At 37.9% G+C, this 27,485-nt stretch overlaps 2 protein-coding genes across 2 annotated transcripts; one reads left to right on the top strand and one right to left on the bottom strand.

Annotated features, from left to right (window-relative positions):
- Positions 1–4,800: 4,800 nt before the first annotated feature.
- LOC134334267 (A disintegrin and metalloproteinase with thrombospondin motifs 15) lies at positions 4,801–14,977 on the bottom strand. The gene is made up of 8 exons (XM_063016507.1): positions 14,075–14,977; positions 11,794–11,926; positions 11,249–11,416; positions 10,831–11,114; positions 8,104–8,281; positions 7,783–7,958; positions 6,674–6,849; positions 4,801–5,621 (listed from the first exon to the last, which is right to left on the bottom strand). Exons 1-8 carry the CDS (start codon positions 14,975–14,977, stop codon positions 4,859–4,861), a joined length of 2,781 nt encoding a protein of 926 aa, XP_062872577.1. The 3' UTR covers positions 4,801–4,858.
- Positions 14,978–18,230: 3,253 nt separating this feature from the next.
- Positions 18,231–26,884, top strand: LOC134334340 (A disintegrin and metalloproteinase with thrombospondin motifs 8). Its single transcript, XM_063016598.1, has 9 exons — positions 18,231–18,962; positions 21,176–21,415; positions 21,769–21,901; positions 22,551–22,718; positions 24,135–24,427; positions 24,821–25,007; positions 25,613–25,785; positions 25,868–26,043; positions 26,161–26,884. The coding sequence occupies exons 1-9, from the start codon at positions 18,231–18,233 to the stop codon at positions 26,882–26,884; spliced, it is 2,826 nt and encodes a 941-aa protein (XP_062872668.1).
- Positions 26,885–27,485: the final 601 nt, after the last annotated feature.

Raw genomic sequence — 27,485 nt, forward strand, 5'->3', positions numbered from 1 at the left:
TATCAGTGCATGGTCTCATAAATGCTCTCTTGACTGAATGGGCACAAATTCCCACAAACACACTTATAAATGTATGCTTTTATAGTCACAAAGCAAGTCTTAACTTCATAGTTTTAAAATGGGATGTTTGATAGGCTCATAGTCAGATGTCCACATATTTTGGCCATATAGTGTATTACAAAGTTCTAAATCAGTCTGTAAGTGTGAATGAGATTGTATTATCTTCATCCAGCTGTTGTGGAGTGACTGGTCAGCAAATTGCTTTTACTCTTTCATCACTTTGTAAAGAATCTGAGCTGGGCTTATGTCTTTGACACTTGGGACTGCACAGCAAGAAGTGTGAGAGGGACAATCATGGTAATGTAAACCTTACTTTAGAGTAACATTACAAATTATCAGCACTGATTAGCTGGATCCAGCGGTGAAACAGGCTGTAACTGTATATCTATCAAGACTTGAAATTGCCTAATATTTTGATCCATTGTATATAATAGGAATAATCAAATGAACAATTTATGCCAGATCATTATACTTCCTCTGTCAAACATTTCCTGTAGCTGCTACTCAGACTTAGACAACAGTTACAAGCATGATCGGATTGTTTTCCCTACAAAAGTGTTTTGCCTTTATTTTGATATCAAATATGTAAGATACATAATACAGGATCATAAAGTTATTAATTAATTCAACTAAATAAGAAAACAAACGGCTGGTTTGATGTGTGAGGACAACCAAGTACAATATAAAAACTAGTAGGATGGTTGTTTGTTTTGATTTTGCCAGTAGCTCTGGACGACACGTCTCTCTGACAGACAACTATTTTACTCTATTTATTAAAATGCGGCGATTGTGTCACAATTTAATGTACTTACTGCTACTTGGAGAGCTGATGGTTCTCATTATTATGTGGGATCTTTTTAACAGAGCTGACCTTTCTAACTAAACTTGCGGTGTATTACTTTAATCCTGGCCCATTGAACATTCCTTTAAAAAGCAGTATCACACATGGTGCTGCCACACATTATAAAGGGAATAATCTTTTATCCCTGTCATGTTTAAAACTTTAGAGACTTGGCTTCACGCTCGGCTTTACAATTCTGTGGTGGTCCGGACAAAGCATTAATGGGTAATAAAGAGCTTCAAACTGACAATGGTATTATATTAGCATCCCGCTGTCTCTGAACCATGTCAGGAGGTGTGGGGAAGGCTTTGCTTTTCATTGTGGAGCAGATGTGGTTGTTAAATGGAAGAGTAGGTTTTTTGATCTCACACAACAATATAAAATCTTTTAAAATAATTAAATAAATTGCCTAAGAATGTACCACTCTGATTCTTTATATCAGGCTAATGTTGAACTAATCATGACCAATTTAATATCAGTTTGGAAAAGACTGGTATGGTATTGTTAATGGAATAATGGGGTCAACACCTTCCTAAAATAATTTTTATGTTTTATTTATATACATTAAACAGGTTAAATATACTTGAATGAATAACTTTAAAAGTATTTCTTCCTGTTTATCAAGTTCTATTGTTAGCCACTCCCATTGCTAACTAGATAAAGTATATAATCAAAATATATAATCAAAAACTAAATTATATGCTTTAAACTTTGTGGCAGCAGTTTGGAAAGGTGCTTTTCTGTTTCATCATCACTAAGCCCCTTTGGACAAAGTGGGGCTTAGTGCTATATTCTACAGCATAACTGCATAATGCATGTGATGTATTTACTAGTAGCAAAACATTTAGAACTTACCAGAATGCTATTAAAAAATTGTTCACATTTCATAACTTGCAATTAAAACCACATTCTTATAATTTTCAAAATTCTTCAAGCCCACTTGGTACTTTCTTGGCAGATGGTTTGTGTCTTAACTATGCAACTTGAATTCTGTTCCCAGGCCGAACCCCCCTCCCCCCAAAAATGAATTCTCTAGAAATATATATTTGCATTGATTATAACTAGTCTCATGTTCAAATGTACATGAATGTATGCTCTCATGTAGATGGACCTAAACCTAAAATCTTGATTTGCACAAGCATTGCTTGATTTACTCAGCTTTAGCTGTTATTAAATTCAAATTGCCCACACAAGTGGTGCAGCAGACTTGGCTTTTTGACCCACAGGTCAGGGAGTTCACAGCTATTTAACTGCTCTCTGCATAATCATGTCAGTGGGTGACTTACACCTAAACACAAGAGCGATTTAACCTAATTAACGTAATATAGCATTTAAGTAAATGTATCCCTGAAAAGTAAAAAGCCCATATAACCAAAAATATATGTTGTTGGTGCAGCAGTTTATTACAGCCGCCCACCAGCTCTGAGATCATGGTTCTAGCCTCGGCAGTATTACCACCCTTGTAGGGCGCTCTACAGACACAGCTGGCCACAGCAACAGTAATCACCAGCCTCCTAAGGCACCTACACTTGAAATATGCTGCAGGCATCCAATTAGAAATTATATTATAGAATATATAGAAGTATATTTACATTAATTAGAACATTAGCTATGTACTGTTTAACAAAAATTTAAAATGCTTTTTTTTATTTACATGTTTTATCTACTGCCCTAACTTTTTTGGAATTGGGTTTGTACAAAAATATATAGTAATACTAAAGCTAAAATAAGCATTTTGCTGGTAGGTAGCTAAGAGGAAAGTGACTAACGACAGAGATCAACAACAAACTTTTTACCCTTTTACAATTGAATATTGAATAACATCTAGCTTCATAAGTTCTTGTCCAGTCTTTGTTATAAATAATAAAAGTTCTGCACTGAAAAAATTATCAATACAACCAGAATCAGGCATTCATGTTAAATTAACTATAAGTTTATTTATGCACAGTTAAATGGATGTATACACAGTATACAAAGAAAACTGGTAACAAAAAGTACAACTGCTTCTCTCTACCTCAAAAGAAACAAAAATCTAAATAAATCAAATTGCTAAATTTTTAAAATCATTAAACAGCAACAGATGTCAATTTCTTGTCAACAACAAACACAGGATTTCTAATCGTATACAGCAGTGATTAATACAACACATACCAGGACATTATTACTGTGCCTTGTAAGAAGAAACATATTGGCCAAATGTATTTGTGTTTATAGCTGGATGGGTTGAAATAATGATTCTGATGGGAAATACAACATTTAACGCCATGTGCATTTCTCTATAAAGTGGACTGCTTTTTAAAATCTCATTCATACAAAAAGGGACACCTGTACAAAAAAGTTTGAAAAGGAAATAGAGACTTTCATTTGCATTGTACACAGGCAATACAACAAATAGTTTCCCTTAATCAGGGCATAGATCAGGGTAGAAATTTATAGAACCAACACAATTTATAGGACCAATCAGAGCTACATTTGGTTGACATAAACACTTCACATTTGACCATTTAACTACAAAAAGCTAAATATATTTGCATTACTGAAGCCTGAATGCTGTGTTTTACACTACTCTGATAGCATTGACTGAGGACAATAGAAAATATTTTAATAGATACACTATATATATATATATTGTGAATACTTATTTTGCGGGGGTTGTGTAAACTAAGTTGGAACAGCAATCCAAAATCATTGTAAAATGTTAAATCTATCAGACAGTTTGTTTAAACTGTGTCGTTCTTGGAAATATCAGTCATGTGGTTCTGCTTAGTGGATCTAAGTTCTAGAAAATTCCTAACAAATATGCAATGTCAAAAATGCAAGTGAATTGTTTTGTAGATATCAAATATTTATTTATTTTAAGTTGCTAGTGTGCAACATGAAAGCTTGTGTGGTTTTCTGCTTATGTAATGTTAGTTTCAGCAGAGCAACTGCTAGTGTAGATGCTGCCCCATTAGTGCCAGGGAGACAAATTTGGTCCATACCAGCAATATGCTCATTTTAGCTTTAGTATTATTTAGAAGTATTTATTTTTGTACAACCCCAATTTCAAAAAAAGTCTCTCAAGACCAACCTGGTTCTAACTCAACACCAGGACATGAGTATGTGCTAAGCTGCTGCTCTGAAGTACAATAGACTGTGGGATGTGTTGGTATTTATCTGAAACTAAATATTTAGCCAATTTAATCCAATAAAACAATGCTAATGTAGGGCACAGTTGGTCATTTTATATTATATTAGCTAATGTTGCTTCTGTTATTGGAACAGTTTAAAACAGACTGGTTTAAAACATCATTTTTAGGTCCAGGTTTAACTGTCAGCAGTGCTGGCGGCCGTCTGGGCGCCAACACAGATATAATCGGCTGTGTCTGAGGGGGAAGATGGCTGAAGAATAATTCAAAAGCAAAACTGTTGGCAATTCAGATTTTAAGAGCTGTGTTGTTGCAACAAAGAAAAACAGCAAAAACAGTGTGAAATCAGGTAGAAATAATCAAATCATTATATCACACAAACCTGGTTACCAGTTACTTTATCCTGTTGCACCATTATTTGCACTGGTAAAGCACCATAAGACAGCAACAAAAGTAAATTGAGAGTTTGGACCTGAAACAATGGTCCATAAAACCTACACTATATAATAAGATGTGGACACTTTTTAAATCAAGTATATGCTTCTGAATTGACTGTGCCCCTATGCATTAAGCGTGTTCCTTCAAGTCAAGGTTTGATGAGTCTGGTGTGGAGGAAATCCACTGGTTCCAAGCCCTGACCTGGGGTTAATTGGAATGTAGACTGTGAGCCAGGCCTTCATGACACTTTTTATCTTGTGGAAGAAGCTTCGCGGAAGATTGGGGGCTGTTGTATACCACAAATGCAGGTATTTCAGTAATAATTTTTGTCCAGTAGTTTACAGTCAGGTGTCCACAAATATTTGCCTTTATAGTGTACATTTACAAGTCTCTAACAGTTTCTAGCAGTGCAGAAATCCAGTTCTTGTGGTTTTCTCTTGCCTGAGCAGTGGACTCTGGATAGAGGCAGCCCGGTGTGAGTGACACAGTGTATAGTCCGTTTCTTGAAACCCTTCCCACAGCTTTTTGAGCAACTAGACCACTCGCCGATACTCCACATAGGACAAGGGTCACCACACACCCTCACAGCACTAGGCTTTTCTGTTTTGTCACAGTAAGTGTCTGCTTTCCCATTTAGGTCTAAGCACTTAACAAGTCTTTTCTGGAAGCCGTTTCCACAGCTCACAGAGCATTCCTCCCAGTCACTGGTCATCCATTTACCGGAGGGTTTCTGACTTTTTAGTAGTGCTTTGTTGGTATCTGGCATAATGCTGTTCTGAGCATGTTTTTTTTCTTCCTTCTTGAGAATCTTTTGCCCCTTGCTTTCCTTTGTCAGGTAGTAAGAATAGCGTATGCGTGGTGGAGTCATTTTACCCACAGAAAGCACCTCCACAATCAGGTTCTCCTGAAGGGGTCTGATGGCCTTCAACATCTCAACAGCTGTGGAGGTTCCAGTGTAGCGCAGTAAGCTGCCTTTGACTATAATGTCTCGCTCAGCCGCAGAAACCACATAATTACCATTGAGGAGATACCGACCGTGAATGTTCCTGACGGCTAAGTAGTTGTCATCATTCAGCAAACCTTTGTAGCCATGCTGTCTGATGTCTATGCTTGAAGCTCCAACTGGTAGGGTGACCACAAAATTATATCCACGTCTGGAAAAAACCCCAAACACAAAACAACAACAAAAAACAATAGTTTTATTTTTGCATAGTGTTGATGGTTGTAAAAACATTTGTGAACTGTTTGTACTTGTCTGCATTACTTATTCATAGAATGTGGTATGATCCTCATCCAAGTCAAAATTATAAACACATTTTCTGTCTAAACTACTACACCCAAATAGTGTTTTTGTTGTGTTTCAGTGTCTTTACTGAGCACAATGATTATTCATTTGCAGTCCAGCCTGGGAATTATGTAAACCTTAAGATGAATAATTTGTCTAAAAACCTGGGTGTATATCAGAATACAATGAGTGGATTTTCCAATACACATGAGATTACTGTAGTAGTATAAGCATAAAGCAAAGAGCACACAATAAAATACTGAAAGTAAAAACCCAAGAATAACTATAACTGGCTAAGATTTCTGCTTATGTGCTCACAATACGAAAACACTAAACACAATAATGGTAATAGAAATAGATATAATGGAGAAAACAACTGCTGTGTAGTAAAAAATATATGTTTCTATACACCAGTTGCCAACTGAATGTTTCTGTGAAGAGATAGATGCACTGTCTATTAAGACCATCATAACTGTAAAGCATGGTGGAGGGTGCTTTGTTGACTCCAGGTCTTGACAGCTTGCATATTGAGATCGCAAGTTGAATGTTCATCATCTAAAATTCGTTAGAAGTTGGATGGTGTAACAAAACAATGACCTAAAGTGCCTGAGTAAAACAACAAGAGAATGGTTTAAAAAAGCAGGCTATGAAATGGCTGAAACTGGGATACTGTTGCATGTCCTGGAAAGTGTTGATGAAGTCTGATTAGCTTTTATAGAAATTGTTACCTCTGCTAACATTGTGTTCAGTAAAGACTTAAATAGTACTACTGTTAGTGTGTAATTAATCTGGGCAGAATAAGTTTATCTATTATTATAACTTGGATGAAGATCAGAATTCCAGGCATTTCTAAACTGTTTGTGAAGTTTATACTGACTCAAACACTGATCTCAACATGGAAATACCTAATATGGCACCTACATTGGTCTGGTGAACACCCCAGAGACATTTTTGCAGTTTTGATTGTTTCCTCCACACACTCCACACTTGTCGAACTTCAAGCTAGAGTTCAGCTTGCCATCACACCCCGCTTTGATGCATTTTCCTTGGACACAGACAGCTGAGGTTTCGGGGGAGCACAGTGTTCCATCCACAACCTGTTCGTGTAGATAAACCGCTTTGTCAGTGCACTTTATTTGAAAGCTCTAATGGCTAATGCGTTCACACCTCACTGACAGAGACCAACTCATACCAAACACACACAGACAGCGCTGAAAGGTGTTAAGTTATACAAAACCGTTCTTCCAGAGGAAGGTTGGTTGAGCATACCATACCATACTCAAACACGGAGTAATGCCAACAGAGTTTCAGTGTGTTAGTGGTTCCAATCATTTTATTGGTTTTAATCTTTGACTGTTTGTTTAAACAGCTGAGACTGAGATGCCACAGCTGTAAATGATTCTGTGTATGGCTTTCTCTTCTCCCATCTTATAGTTGACGTTACAAGATCAAATTTTACTGATCTTATTCTTGTCTTTGGCATACTCAGCATTTAAAAGGGAAGCACACTCCCAAATACACACTTTCAAATCCTTCATTAAAAATTTTGGATAAGTGGAGACTGTTATAGCTGCAAAGGGGAAATCTAAATTAATGCCCATGTTTATGAAATAGAATGTCCAATATTCATGGTCAGGTGTTTAGACATTTTTTGCTTTATAGTGTACACTACATTTTAATTTAATTTCCATTTCATCAACCTCGTTATCAAGGTCTGGTATTGTAGGCACGTCCAATTTCACCAAAAACGCACTGGGCAAAAGGTAGAAATACACAAGACAGGGTGCCAATCTGTTGTAGTGCTTCGTTTATCCGCCCAGAAATAGGCAGAAATCTGTGATGACCTGTTGGCTGATAGCACTGCTGAGAGCTGGGTTCAAATCTCAGCTGTGGTGTCAGCCGGTCGGGCTTCTAAACAGACATGTGGTGAGCTACCATAACAGACAGCTGCGCCACCCAAGCCCAACAATGTTTAACAATGGTTAACAGCCAGCTCTGATTAACAGGTACTTAGATAGTAGTGTCCATACCTTCGGAGCAAGTACGTAAAAGTATCCTGTTCCATTTGCTCTGCAGATAAGCTTGCACTGATCTTTCGCCGAAACTCCAGAATATTTGGGCACCCACACCACAGAGGATCCAAGTCTGTTAGTTTTGAGGCTGATGTTATTGAAGGCCTCACACTGCTCCTCACGGAAACTTTTTCCTGCCAACATAAGCAAGGCATCAATTTATTGTGTGCACACATTCCAGCAACCAGCATCACAAAGATGCTGAACGTATACCTATCATTGAAAAAGTGGTAAAGTAGAACTTTGTGTCAGAGGTCTAAAACAATTGAGTCAGTTTACCTGCATGTTTACATGGCTCCAAATTGCAGGAGCGGTGCTTCACACGCAGGCCATGGCAGTATTTGCCACCGTTTTCTGGAACTGGGTTGTTGCAATCTCTTTTGACCAGCTGGACTCCTCCCCCACATGTCCGAGAGCAAGCTCCATATGCCCCCCACCGACCCCACTGTCCATCTACCTGTGAAAAGAACATGACTGTGATCTTCAACAACTAAGATGAGTAGGTCTGTCACAATTGCAAACATTATTTCAGGTGACTGCAATTAATCATCAGGTTGTGCAATCTTTTTGATGCTTTGACAAATCCCAATTTCATTATTGACTTCATTATTGTAATTAAATCACTTTGCCACATCTTGATATTTTTTATATTTGTTATATTGTTTTCTTGATTTACAACATATAAATAACAACACATGTAAAGCCATTGGTAGCATAGCAGTAACAGTTGTTGCACACAAAAGAAGACAAGAGAACAGATCAAACTAGAAGCCTCTTTCTAAAACAGCCACGGTACCCTTGTTAGTGAAAGTTTGATTGCTGTTTTGCTCGTATTGTATATTATACTCCTCCAGATGTTGAATGTGCACAGATTAGAGAGAAGGGAAAGCCTGTGGGCGTCACTGTCATTTATGAACAATTATAAAAGACGTCTTCCAGATGTGCATTCCCATTATAAACATGCATAGCCCCACATGAATACTATAGATTTGAGAAAGCTTTGCCATATTTTGAGAGATTTGACTGGTTTATCAGGAAAACTCAGTTGTGGTTTAATAAAAGTCTTGTTCAAATCAAAATCTCTGCATTTTTGTAGTGACATTTCTCCTCGTGTTTTGGAAATGACACTATATGGTAGTGGTGTGCGATACTGCAAAATTTTTTATCGATCCAATACCAAGTAAATACATGTACCGATACTTTTTAATCATTTACACTTTCGGCAATTAGCAGACGCCTTTATCCAAAGCGACTTACAGTACTGTGACAGTATACAGTCTAAGCAATTGAGGTTTAAGGGCCTTGCTCAAGGGTCCAAGTGCAGCAACCTGACAGTGGCGGGGCTTGAACCAGTGACCTTCTGATTACTAGTCCAGTACCTTAACTGCTAGGCTACAACGTCCCACAACTACAGCAAAAATAATTAAGGTAGATGCATCATCAAATGGCTAAATCTGAATGAATTTTTATGACATTTCTGTATAATTGTAATACATACATTTTTGTAAGTAGTTGCTCTCAGTAGGGTTGTAAATAAATTCAGATTTCTTGTTTCTAGGTGCTTTACTTTCTCACTACATTACCATCATGGCGTATCACCACAAAACTATTATTTCTATCAAATTGACCCTATATCTGTATCTGCAAAGCAAATTATTCAAAAACTTACAATCTTCCAATGCCTACCAATGTACTGATGTCTGTTAGGATTATAACAACGTGACGGTACCACAACAAAACACAGCAGAGCAGGAGGGGAGGAGCGAGGTGTGCATGTAAGATGTGAGAGGAGCGAGTCTGTACACACATGATCTTTACTTTCTGATGAAACGGGAGAAACGTGCTGAATATAGCAGAGAAAAAGTAAAACTAAAGTATCTATCCCATCACACTATTATCGATCCGATACCAATACCAACATTGGTATCGATAATATCGATATTTGGATTGATCCGCCCATCACAACTATATGGCCAGAAGTATTTGGACACATGACCATAAGCTTTTCTTTAGCTAGAACTGTTCTGAGAAGGCATCTCACAAAACTTTAAGATATGTCAGTGAGAATTTGTTCAGTGGGGCTGAGATCAGGGATCTGTGCAGGTCACTGGAGTTTCTTTAATCCAGTCTTTTCTTCATGTCTTTATAGAGCTTGCTTTGTGGAAAAAACCTACCCTAAAGTTGTGCTGCAAAGTTGGAAGCATGTCATTTTCTTTATTATACATGTTAGCAATTGTTGTGGCTGAAACACATGAATTTAAAAATAAGGAGTGGTGTCTCAGCACTATTGTCTATATAGTGGATTTATTTATACATATTCATCTGACCATGAGCTTGATGAACATCCCATTCAAACCATGAACCATGCTTTGTTGCCACAAACTTAGAGGCATATAGTTAATTTGATTTAATTAATTTTATAAACTTGTTAGGAGTGGGTGTGGCTGCAACACTTGAACTCAATAATAAGAGGTGTCCACATACTTTTAGTCATGTCGTATACTATATAAAGCCTTATCCCATATACTTGTACTTACCCAGTACAAGTAAGCTTTTTAATTCTCTGGAAATAAGTGAGCAGTTGTAGAACATAAAGTTAAACAAAGTTGTCAAATGGTGTCAAATATATAGATGGTATTGAACGCAATGATTTTACCATGTTTGATACAAACATTTAAGTTCATAGCAAAAAGAACCCACAGAAAATTGTATATTTCCTTCTCTGGTATTTTTATGACTGTCAGGATTCCAATGTTTTACTTGAGGAGAGGTCAAGACTTTATTACGTATGTCTGTCCCTTATCAACTGATCCAATCTGAATAGGGCTTTGTTTGCAGTCTGCATTCTAAGCTTACATTGATGAACATTTGTGCCAGTGTCTGTTTTTTTCAAGACATCTTATGATGTAACACAAACAATTATAGTCATTTATTTAAAATACATCAAGAATTCATCTACAACAGGGTATATCAGTATCTATATAGAGACTTCCTCAGTGCTCTTACCTTGGGTTTAGTACTGATGTCCTTATTAGCGCAAGTGCCCATGTAGCATATCTTGTTTATGCCACAGCTGGTGCCATCAGCCCAAGGGACGTGGCGAGTCTGACACACTAGCTGCCCACGTGCCCTTCCTGTGCACCACAGCTTTGAACAAGCTTGCATATAAGGACAGGGCTTAGATCCAGAGCCAAATGCCAACTCGCATTGGCGTATGAGGCTGTAAGTAAGTCCTGGAAGGTCCTCTGATAGATCAAGTAGCTTCTGGGGTTTGTTCAGCAGACAGTCACCTTATAGAAACAGACCAGGAATGGGTTAGCTTTTGTAATAATAAAGAGGGTTCTCCACATATGTGGAGGTGTGATATGACATGCATGAAATTAAAACGATATATAATTCTACTTTGAGTGTTGTATATATTTACCATGGCCGCTGTCCAGAAAATCTGTAACTATGCTGGCACTGCAAACAGACCAAAGACTGCTGCGATCAACCTTGATGAGGTTAGGGGACATCATGTGGTCGTCCTTCAGTTTCCCAAACTTTTCCTCACAGGCCTTGTTGTTGTCATGTGGCATATTAAGGACATGGCCTGAAAAGTTAGTGCAATAAAACATGTTTAAATTGAGATTTTATTACCCGCCCACTACCTAAACCATTAAGCTACCACTTTCCTAAAAGCAGTATATTTATGAGATGATTTTATCCAAATTGTGATAGAATACACATACACATGCATTTGTGAGTTAAAGGCCTTGTTTTGGGGCCCAACACTGTCAACCTGATGATGGTGAATCTTGAATCGCTTAGCCACCATTGTATCTACATTCCTTGTAAAAACAGACAAACTAAAGTACTTAGATGTAGCAAACACAGGTACATTTAAGTACTTTTATTTCAAGAGAGTAAAGAAAACTGCATTTCAATCTCAAGTCCTTAAAGCTGTCGCATGTAAATCATCGTGCTTACCTAGTTCATGTGCGGTGATGAAGGCGGAGGGAAGCCCATCATCCTCAATAACAGAACAGCTTCTCTTGGGATCACACATGGTCCCAACATCAGCCATGCCCAGAGTGTCACAGGTCGTAGCCGCACATAAGTCCTGGTGGGATTTTAAAAACACCATAGCCAGTTAGCTGAGAAGACAGCATTTTATTGCTGTGAGTTGTTGTACATTTTAATTTGCTCTATTCTATTGAAATCACGAATCCAAACAAAAGTCAAGCGTTTCATTAAATTAGGTTATAAACTGATTCAGATATGGCAATGGGACAAAGAAGAATTTCATAGTCTATTTAAATAATGAGAAGTGCCCTTCTGCAGTGACCAACGGGGGTGGCCAAGAATTTCTATAAAAGTTCTAGTCAAAACACAGATGGAAAATGAATAAGTGATTGTAGTAAGGTCACCTGTCATTCTGTAACCCAAGAACCAAAGGATTGCTAAGCTGATTGCAGCAGTGACACTATTTCTATTATTTTGTTATGTGAGTGGTATCATGTGAACAAAATTATCATGCAATTTTAATGTGTAACAGTTACATTCAAGTATTTTTATGTATATCCATTCCATGGTTATTTCTCAAGCAATTAGCAAGAAAAAAAGTGGGCCAGTGAAATTACTGTATCTGTAACATGCAGGCAAAGAATGAACTCTGGCTTAACTCTGAAGTATGAATGTATAGTGACATAAACTGGGTGGACCGTAATTTCTAAGTACAAAGCCAGTCTAGAGAATGTAATCAAGTTTTGGGGTTGATTGATACAGACATAGTGATGTCATATGTCTGCCTCTCTCTGTTTTTTCCCTCACTGATGTTTGTGATGATAAATAATGCAATGTGTCTTTTAAAAAAATACTCAATAATCAAAAATAACTAAAACACAGACAGCATTAATAGGGAGCTATCCACCTACTATAGCTATGACAGCATCCATTCTTCTGGAAATGATTTTTACCAGATTTTGGTTTGTGACTGTGGGAGTTTGTGCTTATTTACTCAAATGAGCATTTATGTAGTCCGGCACTGACACTGGATAAGACAGTCTGGCTTACAATCAACATTTTACTTCATCCCAAAGGTATACAGTAGGGTTGAGGTCAGAGCTATGTGCATGTCACTGGAATTACTCTACAAGAACTTTGTCAAACCAGGTTTGGGCATAGTCATTTTTGACATACTTTTACACCCACTTGTTTGGTGAAATTGAATTTATTCATCTCTTAGCAATAGGTATGGTTAAGAAGGGCATCCACATGCTTTGGGACATACTGCGTATTTCATTTCACACACAAATTCCCATATTTCAAAACCTGATATTTAAACTAAGTATCTGAAGAGCCAGTACTCCACAACAGCTTGGGTTTAAGTGTTTTGCCTTAAGTCTTGAACCCTTGACTTTTTAAGCCAGGCCAAAATATGTTTTTACTAGCACTGTTAAGGAGAGATTCTTTTCCACATCCTTTTACATGATTCTTTTTTTGTAAAGTGAATCAGGTTTAAATAAAATGCATCATTTTATTGATGTCAGAATTCTTCACAGCAATAAAGGAACAAAAGGTGTAAAATGATAAAGCCCCTATAAACCAGCTCACAGAAAGTTATTGCGCAAAACACATATAAATACACTGGGTTATGTCTTAGGAACATTATCATTGTAGTACAACAATCTACTTTGTATGCACTGCAGCTGCCATGGCAACCATGTATTGTGTTCATTGTTTTCCTTTAAGTTTCTGATTTGATCCATCAATGCCAGCCAAAATTAAATTTCTCTGTTGTTATGATTGATTTCTGTGTGTTTTCACACAAATGTTAATGTGGTGGGTAAGAAAAGTTTAAACACTTAATTAGTTCATTTATATTTATTGACCAATTCACACTGATCAGTGGGTCCATAGCGTAGCCTTAGCATATCCTTAAAAGCAGCTTGCTTAGGGTGCTGTTTTATTACAGAGCATCACAATTTTTGTAACAACTAAAGAAGGTGGTAAACTTTTCTGAAGAACATGGTAAAAAAAACCAGTAAGTATCCTGAGGAAACCCATGAAAATCCACCTAGACAAAAACCAGATGCAGGGATTGAACCCGGATTGCTGAAGCTGTGTGTCACCAACACTACTTGTTGTGCCTTCATGCCACCCAGTTACAGTTTAATACCTTTATTTCTGAGAGTGAAGTTCACAAGTGTGAAGCATCCTTACATGCTTTTGTATGAAAAGACTTCAAAAAGACTTTTTCTGATCTTACCTTTTTGGTAAACAGAATTGCAGTGTCCCAGTACTCAGAGAGTTTCCCTTGAGCCTTGTATAACTCATTTTGCCATGAGCAGAAGTTGCGCAGGGTCAGAGCAGCATTGCTGGAGATATTGGGTCCTTTCTCTGGCTTTTCGATCACAAGGATCTCCACCACCACGATGTTGATGAGGTTCAGGATGCTGGGATGCCTGTACAGCTTGGCAGCAACAGCCATGAGAGTCAGAAGGTAATGCCTCAGATCGTCCCCATGGAACTCGGCCATGGACTCATCAGCAACGACCAAGACCTCTACATATCTGGGATGAGAGGCAAACCTTTTGGACCTGTCAGTGCCTTTCGGTGCAGATTTGGTTGTCATTTTTCTCTGCGCGTTTCCTAACGATTCTGAAATGGCTCGGTTAGTACCAGTCGTGACTGCGCATCTGGAAGTGAAGTTAAGGTGAATGATGGAGTTTCTTCGGCGACGTATGAGGTGCGTCTGTAGGGCGTTTGATGGAAATCCGTGTACTGTGTCATTCCCAAGTGGCTGAAAATCATATTCCATACCGTTATAAGAGAAAGCTCCACGCATTCCTGCGCACAGACTGAGCGCTGCAGAGGATGAAGGATCCGAGTTCACATCTCCAGAATAAAAGCATCTGCGTAAAGTGGACACTTTGGATGGATGCGTTCTGTGCGCATCATCAGGTGCGAGAAAAACTGAGTCAGGTACGACATTCAAATTAAAGTCCTGTTTAAAGGCGCTTATTTTAATAACACATTTTTGGTCGTGCCTGACCTCCCCCCTACAACCCGGAGCAAGTTGCACAAGTTCGCAAACATTAATTTCCATGCAGAAGTACAAATTGGTAAAAAGCAGCACATGACTAAGAAGATGCACCAACCCGAAGAACATTGTTAATTCCTGCTGAGAGATCTTCCAAACATGACCACGCAGAAATATGTAAGCTGGTGCATTTAATTGCGTCGCTCAGGTTTCAAATGCCGCAAGTAATCCAAAGTTGCACAGTTGTGCAGACACGTCATAACTCTGTCAGATTTGCGCTCATGTAGCATGTGCAAACTGTATAAATTGAGAATGCGAGAGTTTAGAAACTGTGCGCTGATTGGCTGCTGTGGGTCGCAGCCAGTTGTGGATCCGTGCGCTCCACCATCACTGATGGAGCAGTAATGAGGGCGTGGCTCCCACCAATAATGTTCTACACTGCATTGTCAGCCAAGTTTCATTATGATGAACTTTGGTACACTTTAGTATGGCAAATAATTAGAAAAGCTGTAGATTATTTAATGATTTTCTAAATGATTTATACTACTATTAGTGCTACTACCACTACTACTACCATAAATAATAATAATCAACAACATCATAATAAGAACATTTGAATATACTGTTATTTTTTCATATATGTTTATATATAATTAACTTTAGCACTGCTTGGCATGGCAAATAATAAGATAAGTTGTAGAATGGTTGATTGATTTAATGATTTAATGATTTTATAAATTAGTCTAAATTTCTATCACTATTATTATTACTGCGACTACTACTACTAATAATAGTTTTTAATATTATTTTTCATATGTTTATATACATGGCATAAGTATATAATGTAATTATCAGATATTTAAGTTTAAATCTCAATAAGCTTTTAGATTAACATTATATATAATAAATTTTCATTGAGGGATTTTTCATATGTAGTCATGATTCAATAACCAGATACAACTAAAGAACTTACTCATTAAAGAATTCTATGCATGCTTATATTTCTTGTGTAACCTATTATTGTTTTGTTCATATTTTCTTTAATGACCTGTAATGCTCCACTACCACTTAAAGAAGAGGAGCCCCATATTATTGCGCCCACTTCCATACTTAAGTCTGTCATAAATCCTAATATACTTTAAACTCATAAATGTTTTGCATGGAGTGTTGAAACAGATGATTGTTGTACAGTTCATAGTGAACTGTTTACTATGTAACTGTTGTTCATACTGTTTAATCATTTTGTCCTGAAGAGCTTTAAGTATCTACTTCACATTTACTATGACTGAATGAAACATTTTAACCAATTTAAACATGTTTTATAATGAAATCAGGAGCAACTAGCCTGAGAACATTTAATATTAATTATTATAATTATTTATAAATCAACTATTCATCATTCAAAAAATGTATACCAGGTTTGAACTTTACCTCATCAATCTACAACTAAAGTCACAAGTTTAAACACCCTTGTCACGGCAGTCATTGTATTCAATGAATTCTGCAGTTGTGTTTCTTTCTGTGTCTGAATGATTAGAACAGACAATTGTTTGTTGAAAAGCTTTTACAAAATCCTTTCACTCATTGACTCTGTGTTTTTGCTGGGTTACAAATATACACACAGCAACTTGCATTAATAATCTGGTAATGTAGAAAGTTTTGTGATGCCACTGAATTTGGTGGCGTGAAAGATTAACTAAATGTCCAGAAGTACACAAGCAAAGGAAAACATCTTCTAATCTTCACAGATTTATAGACAATTCATTAATGAATGCATATGGTTTTGGTATTGTGCATTATGTATGCAATTTAGTTTAGTTCTTCATATAGTGGTTTAGAAATTTTTCGCCCCCTGATGTTTGATTTCATTTGTACTTTGTACTGTAAATGTCCATGTAAAAAAATCAAATAATTAAAACATATACATATAATCAACACATTAATTTACCACTCAATTATATATATATATATATATAACATAATAACATAAGAGTAACGGTTAAAGTTTTTACATAATTGTTAATATCAGTGTATCATTTAGCCAAGGTGATACACTAAGAGCAAATGTACTTTAGGTGAAAAAGCACACACTGCCTCCTTGTGGATGTGAGTGTACATTACATTTGCAAGACCTGCCATATGTTCCAGAATACATAAACAAACAAACAAACAAATAAATAAAATGTTATTAAAACTATGGGTTGCCCAGTGGTTTGTGGGTCGTTAGAAAGAGAAACTAGAGCTACAAAAATGTTATGTATGCCCACTGGATTTGCTTTCACTGATTTTATTAAAAAGCCTGAAGGTCACTGTTTAGATCTCAATTATGTTGAATATTTTCTCAGTTAAAAATGCATCTTAAAATAAACTAATCCCAAAAGTCTTTAAAGTTACATATAAAAAAAAAAAAAAAAAAAAAAAAGTTCTTGAAATAAGAGAAAACATTTAATCTTTATTAAGATCCTTAAAAAAATCTAATCTGCTTTATGCCTTACTGGGGAAGTTATTTTCTTTTTTATCAACCGCTTAATCCTGGTCAGGATCGAAGCGGGTCTAATTCTGTCACTAGGCGCATCCCTGCAGGGCCAATTCATCACAGGGCCACCTAAGTGATATATCCAGTATTATTTGCTTTAAAGGGTTGCAGGTTGGCTCAGTGAAAAGCACTGTCGCCTCACAGCAAGAAGGTCCTGGGTTCGATCCCTGGGTGGTGCTGTCCGGGTCCTTTCTGTGTGGAATTTACATGTTCTCCCTGTGTCTGCGTGGGTTTCCTCCGGAGGCTCCGGTTTCCTCCCACAATCCAAAAACATGCAAGTGAGGTGAATTGGACATACTGTATCTCATTACTCTGATGCCAGTGACATGCGACAGTGTAGAAACTGTGCCAACCAACCCGGCTCTCCCCTTAACTGGCTGGCTACTCCTCTCTTTGGATTGTGACTGTGCAGGAGCAGAGCTTTGGCATTGCTTTTTATACTGGACATTTTTTCAGGGATGTGAGTGGGAGGAGAGACCATTAGAGAGATTAAAAATAGCGTGTAATTCCTATTTTTTCCGACTGGAAGGCATAAATAGCGGCGCAGAAATGCACCAAGTGTAGCGCAGAGACGCAGAGATGAGAAGCGCGTCGCCTGTAGTGTAAACATACCTGTAGTGTCTTATATAGAGGTATATCTATAGATATATATATATATATATATATAAGTGTAGAGGTATAGATAGGCTCTGTGAATTAACACATGTGGACCACACTGTAAAGGCAACTAATACTAATGAAGGCATAAGCTGGATACTTAACTGGTTCATTTTTCAGACCAAGGTTGTGGCCAAATTATCTTAACACAGTTTTAACTTACAAAACGTGGAATTTCGACCGGATAAAATGAGCTCCTTGTATTTTATTGTAGTTTTAGCGTTTTGTTTCTTCACTGTAAGTGTTTCTGAGTGGTTCGAAGCTGAAGAAATAGTGCCTATTTGTTTAACCGGACGCTCAGGAGGACGAGTATCCAAGAGGAGCGAAGATCCTCCCAGTTTCCGTCTGACTGCTTTTGGAAGGAATTTCACCCTGAATTTAAATCCAGACACCAGATTTCTGTCCCCAACACTGAAAGTTTATCATATCAGGGCGCAGGACGCATCGGACGCTTTACATCCGCGGAGCTCATCGCAGAGACAGGTGTCAGTCCGCGACCCGACAGATGGACACAGGTCTGTCATTAAAAGTACAGAAGATGAAGATCTGCGAGGCTGTTTCTATACAGGAACTGTAGACTTTCAGGAGGACTCGGTGGTCTCGGTTAGTCTCTGTCACGGTATTCTGGGATCGTTCATTTTAGACGGACGCGAGTACCGCATCGAGCCACAGCGCTCCGGCACTGGAACGAACCACAGCGCCACTGACCGGCCGCACATCATCAAGAGAACATTCAGACATGTACCCAGTACAGACGGGATACTCGGTCCAGTGGATGATGCGAGTGTTCATGAGGGTGAAAACAGTCCTATTAATAAAGAATCCTTCAGACACCGGCGATTTGTATCCGCACCGAGATTTATTGAGACTCTGGTAGTGGCTGATTTCTCAATGTGGAGCTTCTACAGAGACCAGACAAAGGCGAGTGGAATTATATATAAATTATATATACATTTCACATATAAGCTTGTCAAACCTAAATGTATTAATGACTAGATTTATAAGAATAAAAGCTTGGTTAAATTAAAATACCAATGCTGAATAAAGAACACTGTGCCTGCTTACTCCCACTGACAAACAGGGTTAGGGGTCGGGTTGGCTGGCAGCACACACAGTGAGGGACTTTTGACTAAAAAACCTAGGCATTTATAAGCATAAAAGTTATAGCTATAACAAAGTTAAAGCAACTACATTGATAGGGGAAAAGTATGAGACTGTATCAAAATGAGATTATTAAATAATATTAAATATTATAAGCTTACACTACAAAATGAACGACGTTTTAGATATTACTGCTTTCATATTCCTAGTGTTAATGTTATTAAGCAGCAATACAGTTGCCATTGACTGTGAATGCAACAAGTAGCAGGTGCACCATGCAAGATTTCATATCATTCTCTCAGATTACTGATGAAAATAAAAAGAAAGAAGCCAGCAGTCCAGTGATAATGCAGGATGACCTGAAAACAGCAGAAACAACAGTTAAATATGGAATGACAAGCAATGAACATAGTTAGTGGTAATCTTTGTTACACCGTATAAAAAACAGCAGCCTTTAGACAAATCATACCACTTTTGAGATGAATTTGGTCTGACAGAACAAAATTAAAAGTCACTGGCAATCATTTAGCTTGTCTGATCTCAGGTACATCATACACATAGTGAAGTTTGGAGGTGGGAAACATTAAAACATCCATATATTCACTGGATTTAGTTTCATTAGTCAACAACCTCTTAAGCACATTTTTTCTCCACATGAAAGGTTAAACTTTACTGCCGCTTTATTATTCAATCATTCATTCATCGTTTGTTTAACCACCCGTTTATCCTGGTGAGGGTCACCTTAATATGTGCCTGAGAGTACAGTAGATCAAGAAGGCAAACACTGTGTTTTTACATTCATCTAAAAGCCCCTTGGATCGGACTACCAAACAGCCTTATTGCCTCCTACATGTTAGATGCAGTGAAACTACAGTATTTATTTAAATCCAACAGAACCAAAATGACCTCTGTAAAAAGTCCATCTGTGTAAACTTTTTCAGTATTACAGTATTACAGGTGTTACTGATTTTCAAAATTAATACAATCTATTTGATAGAGCTTGATTTATTAATAATTAAGTCATTTAAGTTTTTTATTTCATGGTTTGACATGCCTGTTTTTCAATGCTTAAAACCCTGTGTGCTATATCTTTATTTGTGCATTTGCACAATACATTTGCAAAATGGGATTTTTATACTTTTTTCTCCAGAACACAAATCATTGGAGTTAAACCTGTAATGGTTTTTGCAGTGAATATGCAGAAGTGCAAATGCATGTAACATCTGGTTAGAGGAAAAGCATAATGTAGTTTAAGGGTTACTTTCTTAGTACTGGCAGCCAGAGAAGCACATTTTCTTATGAAGAAAGCCATGCAGCAGCCGACTTTTCACTGTGCAGTCAGTGTTGAGATAGACATCATTTATATGCTTCAAGTTTGACCTCATGAATCAATGTCAGTCCAGCTGCAGTACATTTAACTGGTCCGTTTTTTAAAGCCACTAAATGAGCCTAATGAGAAATTTACAGGCTGAAATTGTTATTACTGCGTCAGGTATTGCGTGGATGATTACTATCGATCACAAACTGAAAAAAGTAAATCAATGAATCTTCATGGTCATCTTTAAAAATCTAAGTGAAACCCTTCCATGGAAGTGGTTGTTGGTACAGCAAAAAGGTGCTCAGCGTCCACAAACCTTCAGTCATTTATACATTAGATGGCCATAAATGGACACCTCTCCTAATTTTTAAGTACTAACATTGAGGTAACAGTTTGGGCAAGGCCCCGGTTCTATTCTCTGAGGTCCATGAAGACATGGTCACACCATCCTTGTTTGTTCTGAAAGAACTGCAGTGGCCTGCACACAGCCCTGACATCAACCCCATTAGAATGAATTAAAATGCTGATTGCAGGCCAGGCCTTCTTGTCGGCCTTCTTCTTCTCCTTGGTGCCTGAAGTCATAAATGATTTTCTAAATAAAAGGCCATAAATTCTAATAAACACAGTATTAAACTTCATATAAATATAGCACATACTTCTGGTCCATACAGTGTATTAAGCTGTGAAAGTGTAACATAGCTTTTCTTTCTAACAGCATTACGTCTTGACTTTGGTGTCAGTGGCTGCACAGATTTACAAGCATCCCAGCATTAAGAATTCACTCAGCATGGTGGTCGTGAAGATGCTGATTTTGGAGGATGAGGAGGTCGGGCCAACTGTTTCCAGTAACGGGGGCTTGGCTCTGCGTAACTTCTGCTCCTGGCAGCAGCAGTTCAACCCAGCGAGCCAGAGACATCCAGAGCATTACGACACTGCCTTGCTATTTACTCGAGAGGTAAAAGAGTTTTCTCTACTATATTAAAAGCCAGATTATGCTGGTTAAGCAGAGGTGCTCTCCTGCTACTGTGCTGGCCCTATAAAAGGTGTAGAAACACATGAGTTTGACTTAAAAGCTGCACTTTATTTAACTGTGATTCAGATCATATGTGCCTTGGTCTTGTGGTGAACTTTGAGTGGAAAAGATTTGAGGCATGTTGTTAGAGCTGAATTTGAATACCACACTGTTTCACTTAATGATATTGCAGCCCATTTTATTGTGGAAACACTGATGATAATCTCCTAATCATTAGAAATTAAAATAAACAAATGAAGGAAATAAATGTGTCCTTTTGCTTCTGTGTCTACTAGGACATTTGCGGGCAGCAGAGCTGTGACACGCTGGGCGTCGCTGATGTGGGGACCATGTGTGATCCTAAAAGGAGTTGCTCTGTCATTGAAGACAATGGACTTCAGGCAGCCTTGACAACAGCTCATGAATTAGGTGGGCATTTAAAACAAATGCTGGTGTGCTAGTGTTTTTAAGCAGAACTTTTTTCTTTATGCAAAGTGCTATTGCATTTTTGGAGCTGAGTGATGCCAACCTCTGTATACTGGCACAGGTAGGCATTATACTGGCCTGTGAACAATATTTGAATTCACAGCACCTCTGTTGATAAATAATAACTACAGGTACAGTTCTTCTAGATCTTTTTAAATTTGTGTATATTTGGTAAAATCACAATAAAACTGTTTTATTCAGTTAAATTCTGCAGATAAATTGAAACCATGCACTAAAGTTTGCATAACAATATGCCATATTTAATTTTGTTTCCTTCAGAGGCATGTGTTCACTATGACTTTGTTATTCCTTTATTTTTACTTAGAAAAAATTTAAATCAGGTTGACAAAACTTTTGAATAACACTTTCTTAAACTTTCTTACACTTTTATTGAACTCATTAATTATTAGGGCTGTACATTTATTGACTGTTTTGTTAATTTCTAATGTCATGTTTTGGGTAAGAAGAGGAGAAATAAATAATGAAACATCTAAATGAGGCCATGTGAGAATAAAAAAGAAGAAATCTTCAAATTTACTTGATTATCATTAAATATCAGCACTTACATCAGTTCTGTTTTTCTTACTTTAAGGCCATGTAATGAGTATGCCTCATGATGACTCCAAGAACTGCGAGAGTCACTCTGGACATCTAACCAAGCACCACGTTATGGCTTCTGTATACACTGGTTTTAATAAGACGTCTCCCTGGTCCCCCTGCAGCGCTTTCTACATCACTGAGTTTTTTGACAATGGCCATGGTATGTACGCAGTTCATCAAGTGCTGTTAAATACTACATGCATTAGTTCTAAAATGTAAACTTTATTTGCAGGATTGATAAGAATATTAGATTCCTAAATTTACATTATTATATAATATAAATGTTATTATATAATATACACTATTTCTGGTAAACCTGAGATATTTTATAAAGTGCAGTAAACACAATAATCTGTGCCAGTAAAACAGCACATGGTTTTCTCATGTTATATCTTGTAAGATTGAAGAATACAGAACATTTTAGATCATTCCTTTTTACTCAATCTCTCCAGGTCGTCCAGGACCTAGCTCCTCTATTGTGCACCCTCCTCTTTAGCTCACCCCACAGCTTTTCTCTAGGGTTTAGATCAGGTGACTTAGATATCCATGGCGGAAGCTTGATCTTGTATTCAGTAAACCATTTTGGTGTTGAACAGGATATATGTTTTGGGTCTTTGTCCTGCTGGTAAGATCCAATGACGACCCCTTTGTAGTTTCCTGGCAGAGGCAGACAGATTTTGATTTAAAAGCGTCCACCTTGATTGTTTGTTGGCAAAAAGCTTAAAGTTTGTGGTTAAATGACAGGAAAGGCTTTTTTTTCCTGAGAAACTTTCCAAATAATCTGTTTGCATGGAAGTGGTGTCAGATGGTAGTTTTGGAGAACTGGAGAGTGGGGGTCCTTGTTCAGGCAAGTTTGTTCCAGCTGAATGGAGGTTTCTAATTATTGCCTAACTGTAGATCTTGGCATTCTTTGGAGGTTTAAGGGAATTGACAAATCACAGATTCTTCTTTTTCCTTAATCTTTAAAAAATGTACAACTCTTTTTGGAAATTTAGTTTGTATTAATGAAATAAATAAAATAAGTTATATGAGGAGCTGGTTAGTATTTCCCTAATTAATAGCTAAACGTTTTTGTAAATCCTTGTAAAGACCTAACAGTGCAGTTTACTGCAACTGCATTTTAGTTAGATGTTAGTTCCAGTCACTTGCGTGCCATAAAAGCTTTTGCGGTGGACCATTTGAGCCGCCAGTTGTACAACGTTGGGAACATCTAGCCCACATTATTTACGAGGAGTTTCCTTTTATTTGAAGAATATATTACAGTGTATAACACAAATATAGAAATAAAACTGAAATAAATGAAATAAAGAATGTTGGGAAATTCTTTTCTGTAACTCTTGATATATTGCCTTTCCCTACTGGAATCACAGTCCATGTCTCCATAGTATGAATCTACTTTGAATCCCCTTCACTACTTTAGCATTGTTGGTGGGCAATGGCTCTTATTTCCTCTTGTAACCGTCTCTTGTATTTAAATTAATCTTTTTAGCTCAACTGACAAGTGCATTCCTGCAGATCTTCTTAAATGTCAGTAAGGGGGCATTTACTGTGGTCTCTTTCTTGATTCCTAAAACAGGGGACTGCCTGCTGGATGCTTCTGAAAAGACGTTGCCCTTGCCCACCGAGCTGCCTGGTGTGACTTACAGCCTGGACCAGCAATGCCAGCAGGTCTTTGGAGAGAATTTCACTTACTGCAAAAATGCCTCAGCTGATGAGGTGTGCAGCCAACTGTGGTGTGAACAGAAGGGCCAGTCTCTGTGCACCACCACCAATGGAAGTTTACCTTGGGCAGACGGCACAGAGTGCTCTTCTCAGAGGAAGTGCTTGAATGGTGTTTGTACTGCGTCTGAGGAGGTCATGAAACCAAAGGTAAAAATGTTATAAAAAGACAGGTAGTAAAAGGTTTTAAGCTATTACTTTCCCTGTCAGTGCGTGGTTAGAGACTAGAGCTATCTTCTTTTTTGTGTGCACTGTGTGTGTCAACACTTTAAGGTATTTAAAACCCCCAAAAATTCTGCTGCACCTAATACCAGTACAACCCCATTACCATGTTTTTTATTCACAAAATCTATCTATTTTTATAAAAGTTTACATTTTTATTTGAGGTTATATTCAGATAAATACTGGTTTACCATTACTCGAGGCAAGGTATATCCAAATTAATCGTTCTGTGTATTTGTATATTGCTTTATATTCCACTGTATATACTTTAAATTGTTTTCCTTTATCAGAGAATATTATTTGTACTCTGTGTGGCTGCAGGTGGTGGTGGACGGTGGCTGGGGAGAGTGGGGTCAGTGGAACCAGTGCTCCCGTTCCTGTGGTGGAGGCGTGATGTTTTCTTATAGAGAGTGCAATCAGCCAGCTCCTCAGAATGGAGGAAAGTATTGTGTGGGACAGCGAGTGCAGTACCGCTCCTGCAATACACAGGCATGTGAAAACAACCATGGTAGGTGCACTTTAAACTGATAACCCCTTAGCAAGCCTTCATGGCTTTTAAAGAGGTTTTGGGGGCACAACTTCCATAGAACCACTATTGGACTCTTGGGCAATTAAGTTAACCCTTGATTGTTTGGATTGTACCCATGTCTTCCCAATCTAGTCGTATCCAAGTACCCGATAGCATTTTGCTGCCTATTTTGCTGCTGACCTTCACTCCTGACTGAGGACGGCGTGCATAATACTTGCCCCCTTGGACATGTGTGCAGTTCCTACTGCTTTTTTCACCTGCATTAGACAGGTTTATATAGAGATGTGTATAGTGCACAGAGAGTCATGCACTGAACCCCTTTATCCCTCTCTGTGCAGGCCCCACAGACCAGCCAGCAGAGGTCAGAATTGAGTCATTATTTGTATAGTCATCTGGCCTGCTGGTAGCACAGCTGAGATTCAAACTTTTTTAGATAAAATCATAAAGCAATTAAATTACTGCAAAAATAAACAAAATGTGAGGACCCAGGCAAGAATAAAATAGATGTTTAGTGCTGACTGCATTATTTTGCTTTTCATGCTGTACTCCTAGTTTGCATATGAAATAATGCTGAGCGATTACAGGAAAAAGCTTCAGAGAAGAACAATGTGAGAAGTATACCAATCCTAATCACTTGGATATCTATGGAAAAGTCAAGCAGTGGATACCAAAATATGCTGGTGTGTCACCACGAGACCGATGCAAACTTATCTGTAGAGCAAGAGGAAGCAGTGAATTCAGAGTGTTTGAGGTCAAGGTATATACAAATCACAATTAATTATATTCAAAGCACAGTAGCATTGGTAAATGATTCAAACATAAGTATTAACTTACTACAGGTAATTGATGGGACAGCTTGCAGTCCAGATTCCACTTCAATCTGCATCCAAGGTCAGTGCATCAAGGCTGGCTGTGATCTTGAGATCGGCTCAAATAAGAAGCTCGACAAGTGCGGAGTGTGCGGTGGGAATGGCCTAAGTTGCCGGAAGATCTCGGGCTCATACAATAAAATCATGTAAGTTTAATATATAACATATTATAATACAAGGTTTTTTTGCTTAAACTTTGGGTCACTTTTACTCAGCTTTTTACAATTGATGAAGCTATAATCAAACTCCTCTTCTTCTTTTAGCCAAGGATACAGTGATATCGTGACAATCCCTAAAGGTGCCACCAATATTGACATCAAGCAGCGGAGCCAAAGAGTCAGAAAGCATGATGGAAACTACCTGGCCATCAAAAGAGAAAATGGCGAGTATTTACTGAATGGCAACTTCTCAGTGTTCACTGTCGAACAGGACATTCCAACTGACGGGGCTGTGCTTAAGTACAGTGGCTCGGCCAGCTCCTTAGAGAGGATCCAGAGTTTCCGCCAACTCCAGGAAGTCATCATCATTCAACTGCTTTCTACAGCTGGAGAGGCAAGCCCACCCAAAATCAAATACACATTCTTTATCCCAAACAATGTCTCTTTTAGTAAAAACAAAGGCAAGAAGACATCTGTTCATCCTTTTGGAGTTCCACACTGGGTGCCGGGAGAATGGTCAGAGTGTTCGAAAAGCTGTGGATCAGGATGGTCTAGAAGGACGGTGGAGTGTAAGGATGATGCTGGCTTCTATTCAAACTACTGTGACCAAAAACTTAAACTCAGAGACATCAGGCCCTGCGCAGACCTGCCATGCCCTATGTGGCAAATAGGGCCTTGGTCTTCATGTTCCAGAATGTGTGACCACGGAGAACGGCATCGCAGTGTGGACTGCATTGACTACACTGGGAAGGCTGTTGAAAAAGAAAAATGTGATCGTTTAAAGCAACCCAAGCTAGTGTTTGAAGAGTGTGTGTACCAGGAGTGCTGAACACCCCTAAGGTTGAGTTTGGACATGTTTGGACTTGCAGCTGTGCATAGACAAGATGGCCAGATGTTCCCTGCATTTGTTTTATGTGTGCGTCCTCAAACACATGTGCATCGTACCAATAAGGTGCAATACACATGTGAGCAGTAGAGGCAGTATAGTATTATGTGAAGACAATGCCAAGAGAAGACAGAAATAACTTTAGCTGTTTGCTTACTAGAAACTGTCTTCACCCTGTCTCAGGACCCACATTTGTTCTTTGTTTTTGCATTTCAATCCAAAATCTTTTCTTAATTTTCTCTAAATTATTGTCACAGAGATAAGCTGATTTTATACGTTTTTATACGTTGATTTTATAAAGCATCTAACAATTTAAACTGTAACTTGGGCTCATATCATTAACCCTAAACCCTCCACAAATAATTAATTTATTTAATTTCTAAACATTTTCAAAGGCAGCAGTATTATGTGATTACATAACCAAAAGTATGTGGACTTTCTAACATTAGTGCTTGATCTCACAAAGCCACAAATTCCCACAGACAAGCTTTAAAATCTCGTAGTAAGGCTTTTAAGAAGGTTGGAGCTAAAAATGCAGAAACAA

The sequence above is a fragment of the Trichomycterus rosablanca genome, chromosome 20, assembly GCF_030014385.1.
Source record: "Trichomycterus rosablanca isolate fTriRos1 chromosome 20, fTriRos1.hap1, whole genome shotgun sequence".
In the NCBI taxonomy this organism is placed as follows: Eukaryota; Metazoa; Chordata; class Actinopteri; order Siluriformes; family Trichomycteridae; genus Trichomycterus; species Trichomycterus rosablanca.

Excerpts from the sequence above, each read along its gene's own strand:
- LOC134334340 (XM_063016598.1), top strand. The coding sequence starts at position 18,231 with ATGAGCTCCTTGTATTTTATTGTAGTTTTAGCGTTTTGTTTCTTCACT. Across the intron at positions 22,719-24,134 it reads GTTTTTTGACAATGGCCATG|GGGACTGCCTGCTGGATGCT; the intron begins GTATGTACGCAG and ends TTCCTAAAACAG. Across the intron at positions 24,428-24,820 it reads AGGAGGTCATGAAACCAAAG|GTGGTGGTGGACGGTGGCTG; the intron begins GTAAAAATGTTA and ends GTGTGGCTGCAG.
- LOC134334267 (XM_063016507.1), bottom strand. The coding sequence starts at position 14,977 with ATGTTCTTCGGGTTGGTGCATCTTCTTAGTCATGTGCTGCTTTTTACC. Across the intron at positions 11,927-14,074 it reads CAATTCTGTTTACCAAAAAG|GACTTATGTGCGGCTACGAC; the intron begins GTAAGATCAGAA and ends AAATCCCACCAG. Across the intron at positions 11,417-11,793 it reads CATCACCGCACATGAACTAG|GCCATGTCCTTAATATGCCA; the intron begins GTAAGCACGATG and ends CTAACTTTTCAG.